Here is a 7232-nt window from a genome sequence, read left to right as displayed (position 1 = left end):
GGCATTGGTCAGCACAAAAGACATCACCAAGAACTCATAATGGCCATAACAGGTCCGAAAAGATGTCTTAAGAATATCCAAATTCTGAATCTTCAGCTGGTGATAACCGAGCCTCAAATCAATCTTGGAGAACACCCTCGCTCCCTGAAGCTGGTCAAATAAATCATCAATACGAGGCAAAGGATACTTGTTCTTGACTGTGACCTTGTTCAACTTCCTGTAATCAATGCACATCCTCATGGAACTATCCTTCTTCTTTAAAAATAGAACCGGTGCACCCCAAGGTGACACACTAGGCCGAATAAACCCCTTATCAAGGAGTTCCTGAAGTTGTTCCTTCAACTCCGCCGGTGCCATATGATACGGTGGAATAGAAATGGGTTGAGTGCCCGACACCAAATCAATACCGAAATCAATATCCCTGTCAGGCGGCATGCCCAGTAGGTCTGCAGGAAACACATCCGGAAAATCCCGTACCCCCAGAACAAAATCAATGGTAGGAGTCTTTGCACTAACATCCCTCACAAAAGCCAAATAAGATAGGCAACACTTCTCAACCATACGCTGAGCCTTCAAATATGAAATCACCCTACTAGGTACATAATCTATAGAACCGCTCCACTCAACCCTCGAAAATTCCAGCATCGCCAGCGTCACGGTCTTTGCGTGACAATCTAGAATACCATGACATGGAGATAACTAATCCATACCCAATATCATATCAAAGTCAACCATGCTGAGTAGCAAAAGGTCCACTCAAATCTCTAGATCCCTAATAGTCACCACACATGACCGATATGTGCGGTCTACAACAATAGTATCGCCCACAGAAGTAGATACATGAACAGATGAAACTAAAGACTTATGGGGCATATCCAGAAAATGGGCGAAATATGAGGAAACATATGAATACGTGGAACCAGTGTCAAATAATACAGAGGCATCTCTGTGATAAACTAAGCCAATACCTGTAATCACAGCATCTGAAGCAATAGCATCTGGTCTGGCAGGGAGGGCATAGAAACGAGCCTGACCACCCCTAATCTGCCTCCCCCTCTCGGGCGACCCCTAGCTGACTGGAAACCGCCCCTAGGTGGCTGAGCTCCACCCCTAGCTGGCTGAACGGGTGGTAGAGAAACTGGTGTTGGTGCCATCAGTCGAATACTCCGCTGTGGAGTCCCACCCAATAGCCTAGGGCAATCTCTCATAATGTGACCAAAATCTCCGCACTCGAAACAACCCCTCCTCTGACGAAACTGCTGCTCCTGATGCCCAAAAGAACTACCAGAGGATACCTGAGTGGGCGGGGCATGATGAGAACTCTGCGTTAGTAGTGCACTGAATGATGACTGCCCCTGCTGATGACTGTGAGAACCATGGCCAGATGATGCACCACGGTAAAATGGTTGAGTTGTCTCAACCCGTTTGAAATGACGACCTCTACCATGCTGGAACTGATCCCTAAAAGGAGCACCGCTGAATCCACCCTGACCCAAGGCCTCTTGGCCTCCCTCTCAACCCTCTCCTAACCGCGAACCATCTCAATCTACCGAGCAATGTCGACAAACTCATCAAAGGTAGCACCAGACACCCTCTCTCTGGTCATAAGCAATCGTAGCTGAAAAGTTAGACCATCTATAAACCTCATGATCCTCTCCCTGTCTGTAAGAACCAACCAGATAGCATGATAGGCTAATTCCGATAATCGCATCTCATACTGCATCACAGATATATCACCCTGGCGAAGCTGCTCAAACTGTCTGCGCAGCTCCTCTCTACTGGACTGAGGCATGAACTTCTCCAAAAAAACCATGGAGAATTGCTGCCAGGGTTGCTACGCCAACAGGACTACGCCTCTCGTAAGTCTCCTACCATCTGAGTGTAGCCCTAGAAAACTGAAAGATAATGAATGAGACCCCACAAGTCTCCAGAACACCAGTTGTACGGAGTATCCTCTGACACCTGTCTAAGAAGTCTTGGGCATCCTCTCTCTCTGTTCCACTAAAATGTGGAGGTTGGAGTCTCCCAAACCTCTCCAACCTACGTTGATCATCCTCAGGCATAGTAAGAACCACATAATCCTGAGCAGCTACAATCGGCTGGGCTGGTGGTGCCTCCGGTGTCTGGAGTCCCTAAACAACCTGCTCGGGTGTGCGAGCAGCGGGAGTATGAGTGCCTCCCTCGGTCTGAGAAGTGGTTACGGCCGTCGAGATAGAGATCGCCTAATCAAGGCCGGTACACGCTGTCATAATCTGAGTTAGGGCCTCCTGGAGGCATGGAATCACAATAGGCACAGGTGGTGCCTGAGCTGGTGCATCAACAACTGGAACATAGTCCTGATCTGGGACAACTGGTGGATCTACAGGTACTTCCCCAGCTGATCTACGGGTTGTACCTCTGCCCCTACTACGGCCTCTACCTCGGCCTCGGCCTCTCGCGGCCCTGGCTGGTGGCTGGCCCTCCTGACCGGTAGCATGAATCCTTACCATGTTTGAGAGAATGAAACAACAGGTGTTTAATAACCAGAATAAAGAGATTCGCACGACAAGAATGTGAAATTTTCCTAAGGGTTCTGCAGCCTCTCGAAGATAAGTACAGACGTCTCTATACCGATCCGCAAGACTCTACTAACTCGCTCATGGCTCTTGAGACCTATGTAACCTAGAGCTCTAATACCAACTTGTCACGACCCAAAACCTAACCCGTCGTGATGGCACCTATTGGTGATATTAGGCAAGCCGACCTTCCCAAAAATACTTCCAAACTAAATATAAAAGTAAAGTAAAGCTTTCCATATCATGAATTATTTTATAAAATCAAAGTTGAACTCAATATAGAATCAAAATGCGGAAACCAGCCCCAAACATCGGGTATCACTAGTCATGAGCGTCTAAGTATTTAAAACTATTACAGTCAATGTCTAAATATCAGTACAAAATAGAAAGAAATATGGAAGGAGTAACAAGGTCCGACGGATGCTAGCAGCTACCTTGCAGTCTCCGAAACTCAAACAGGCCTAGACTCAACAATCTCCGAGCTCAGACACACCTAGATCTGCACATGTAGTACAGGATGTAGTATGAGTACAACCAACTCAGCAAGTAATAGAAATAAATAAGGAACTGAGAAGTAGTGATGAGCTATACAGTACAATTCATTTTAAAAGTTTTCAGTAAAGAGTGAACATGCTTTCAAATCCTGTGGTGTAAGTCAAATCAGTTCGCGCTCATGTAAAATAGATATGAATCTTCAAAAAATTTCACAACAACAACAAATAATAACTAAGTGCAACAATAAATAAAAGCAAGTACAGCCTCTCAAGGCAGCAGTCACTCAACCCATCTCAACAGCTCACACTCTCGGCTCTCAGCCCTCAATACACACTCTCATTAGGTACCTGCGCTCACTAGGGGTGTTCAGACTCATGAAGGGCTCCTATAGCCCAAGCGCTATAATACGCACGGACAACTTACATGTTGCACGGACAACTCACGTGCTATAATATCATATCTGGATCCACACGGACAACTCACGTGCTACATGGACAACTCACGTGCCATAGAAAAATACCTCACAACCACGCCCTCGGCCTTACTCAGTCATGAACCTCTCTAGTCTCATAGCTCTCAATAAAGAAAGGAAAAACAGGCCATATCAAAGTGTTACAGTATATCATCAGGGAAAATAGTAGAGACTGAGGTAAACATGTACAAGAAACGCTATGACTGAATATAACTACCAGGAGCAGGAATATAGCCTAAGCGTGATTTCTAATATGAAAGGCAGTCAAGTTCTAGTAGACAGGAATGCATATGAACACAAATAAAGGCTATTAGACTTCACAGTCTCCCGGGACGGACCAAGTCTCGATCCCTCATGGCGTACATCCACATGCTCGTCACCTAGCATGGGTGCCATCTCCAAACAATCACATTGTACCAAACTCGGGGTTTCATACCCTCAAGACCAGATTTAAAACTGTTACTTACCTTAACAGCATAGAACTCCTACTCCGGAATGCTCTTTCCTCTCGAACCGGCCTCCAAATGACCCAAATCTAGCCACAAGCAATAAAATACGATCAATATGAACTAAAGGAATTAATCCCATAAGGAAAATACCAATTTATAGGCCAAATCCCGAAATTCACTCAAACCCGGCCCTTGGGCCCACGTCTCAAAATCCAACAAAAGTCACAATACCTGAAAGCCCATTCACTTCCGAGTTTACCCATACTAAATTCATTAAAATCCGACCTCATTTGGTCCCTCAAATCCCTAAATTACTCTCTCCAAAATCCCAAGCCCTAACCCCTTATTTCACTCCAAAAATCCTACTAATTAGGTGAGAAATTAATGGGAAAACACTATAGCTAATGATAATAGAGCTCAAGCAACTTACCTTAGTGAATACCCTTGAATCCCCTTCAAAATTCACTCCAAAAACCGACTTGAAAATAGTAACAACCCAATTTCACCTATAGGTCGTGATGGCTCCCAACACTATAGCTAGGCAAGCCAACAAATAAATTAAACATATATCAATTATTTTCAAAATAATTTTCTAAGTAATTTTATTATTTTACTAGCAATATTGATGAAATTAAAAAAGATACCGATTTAACTTAAATAATAAAATTCCAAATTCTACCAATGTGTGTGCCAAGATCTGGTGTCACAAGTGTATGAGCTTCTAGTAGATTATACAAAATCTCAAATATTGTCCGAAATAAAAATAGACAGAATGAAAATACAAGGAGAGAAACTGGTAACTGCAGAACGGCTCAGAAAGGCAGCTCACCACTATGCCCTTGGATAACATGGGTGTAAGACGATAGGTCCCCCACTAGTATTTGCCTCAGGTCCTGCACAAAAAGTGCAGCAGGTGTAGTATGAGTACGTAAACAACATGAACTCAGTAAGTATCAAGCCTAATCTCGAAGTGGTAGAAACGAGATGGCCGACTTTAACACTCACTATGGGTCAATAATAATAATTGAAATAAAACTAGAATATCTAAATCAGTATGATTCACAGAATATAACAATAATTTATTTAACCAGCAGAAATAATTAAATTCCTTCAATTTCAATAAATTTTCAATTTATCAATTAGTCTCATTTACAGGAATAACAATAATTCCTTAACAAGCAGGGATAATAATTCTTTAAATTCCAAAGATTTTTAATTTATCAATTAGCTTCATAAGCTGCAATAAAATATCAAAGTATCGTGTAATTATTATTATTAAGCATGATTTTTGCCGAGGTCGTACGGCCCGATCCAGAGTGTCGTGTACACTGCCGAGAGACGTGCGGCATGATCCATAGATGCATCTATCCTGCTGAGGCGTTCGGCCCGCTCCACAAGAAAGGAGGACATTTTCTTATGTACCTCCAGAAGGAGAGTATATTTATTATTAGATCAATTCGAGAGGAAGAACAATTTCTCTTAATAATTAATTAATTAAAGCAGAAAATAAAGCATATGAGATTTTCATCCTTTTATATTTTTATCTAACAATTCACAATATATATATATATATATATATATATATATATATATATATATATATATATATATCAAATAATATTAATTAAACAAAGAATACAATTTATACAAGTAATTTATGCTTTGAGTCCTAAACTACCCGGACTTTAGCATTAATAGTAGCTACGCACGGACTCTCGTCACCTCGTGCGTACGTAGCCCCCACATTTAGCAACAATTATTACTTTAATTACCTATGGGGTAATTTCCCCCTCACAAGATTAGACAAGAGACTTACCTTGTCTCAAAGTCCACTTTCCGATTATCACGTCGCGTTAAATTCTCAATTTGATGCCGAAAAAATCCGAAACTATCCAAAGGTTATACAAAATAATTAATACATATTCAATAATTCGAATTTAGGCTATTAAATAAATTACCCAACCTAAAATGGTAAAATTTCTAAAATTCACCCCGGGCCCACGTGCTCGGATTCCGGAAATTCTCAGATGAAAACGTTACCCATAATCTCAAGAACTCAAACATATAATTTCTATCCAATTCCATAATCATTTTCGTGGTTAAAATCTCGTTTTTATAAGAATCTAGGTTTTTTATCTAAACTTTTGATTTCTAAGATTTACTAGTTATAATCTACACATAATATATGTATTTAACTCAAGATGTGTAGAATTAACTTACCTCCAAGTTGCTAGTTGAAATCCCCTCTCAAAAGCTCTAAAATCGCCCAACAATGGAAGAAAAACGGACTAAAATGGACTGAGCTTCGTCCGTTTTAAGGTTCTGCCCAACAGTGATTTCTGCACCTGCGGAGGCTTAGCCGCACTTGCGGTTCCACATCTACAGAAAAGAGCCTCGCAGGTGCGAGATTCCCCTATTAGATTGGCTCCGCACCTGCGCCCAAAGGACCGCACCTGCGCGTCCACTTCTGCGCCCAATCCTTCGCACCTGTGGAATTGTCCGCTTCTGCATGCTACTGCCGCACCTGCCAGTGTCACACATGCGGCTGGCCAAGCGCAGGTGCGATTCTAACAGTAGCTGGAGCTTCAGTTTTGGCTTCCAATTTTCAACTTGGTTCGAGCCTCGTCCGATTGACACTCGGGACCCTCGGGACCCCGCCTGAATATACCAACAAGTTTGAAATCATGAAACGGACTCGCTCGAACCCTCGGAACGTGTAAAACAACATCAAAACTAAGAATCACACCTCAAACCAAACTGATTCAACTTAGAAATTTCAAATTCTTCAAACTTACTCCGAATACGCCGAAATATACTTATACTACTCGGAATGACACCAAATTTTGCGTGCAAGTCTTAAATTACTATACGGAGCTATTCCCAGACTCGAAATTCAAAACGGACCTCGATTACTCCAAAACCTATTCCAAACCAAATTTAAAGAACTTTAAACCTTTAAATAGTTGATTTTTACTATTAAGCGCCAAAACGCTCTCGGGTTATCCAAAACCCGATTCGAACATACACCCAAGTCCGAAATCATCATACGAACCTATTGGAACCATCAAATTCCGATTCCGGGGTCATTTTTTCAAAATGTTGACCGAAGTCAAACTTGGCCTTTTAAAGCCAACTTAAGGGAACAAGTGTTCTGATTTCAACCCAAACACTTCCAAATCCCGAACCAATCGTCCCCGCAAGTCATAAATCATTAAAAGCACATTCGGGTAGTTTTATTTTAGGAAACGGGGTTCTAAAAGT

At 42.1% G+C, this 7232-nt stretch overlaps 1 protein-coding gene across 1 annotated transcript; it reads right to left on the bottom strand.

The window, feature by feature from the left end:
* Positions 1-974: 974 nt before the first annotated feature.
* On the bottom strand, positions 975-1813 carry LOC138910343 (uncharacterized). Its single transcript, XM_070201574.1, has 2 exons — positions 1551-1813; positions 975-1461 (listed from the first exon to the last, which is right to left on the bottom strand). The coding sequence occupies exons 1-2, from the start codon at positions 1811-1813 to the stop codon at positions 975-977; spliced, it is 750 nt and encodes a 249-aa protein (XP_070057675.1).
* Positions 1814-7232: the final 5419 nt, after the last annotated feature.

The sequence above is a fragment of the Nicotiana tomentosiformis genome, chromosome 4 (genome assembly GCF_000390325.3).
Source record: "Nicotiana tomentosiformis chromosome 4, ASM39032v3, whole genome shotgun sequence".
Lineage (NCBI taxonomy): Eukaryota > Viridiplantae > Streptophyta > Magnoliopsida > Solanales > Solanaceae > Nicotiana > Nicotiana tomentosiformis.
The sequence above is the reverse complement of the archived record's forward strand: the minus strand, read 5'-3'. Positions and strand labels throughout refer to the sequence as shown.

What these genes read in the sequence shown, in the direction of transcription:
- LOC138910343 (XM_070201574.1), bottom strand. Translation starts at nt 1,813, where the DNA reads ATGGTTTTTTTGGAGAAGTTCATGCCTCAGTCCAGTAGAGAGGAGCTG. An exon ending in GAGTTTGTCGACATTGCTCG is followed by an intron (nt 1,462 to 1,550) that starts GTAGATTGAGAT and finishes TGCTCCTTTTAG; the next exon opens with GGATCAGTTCCAGCATGGTA.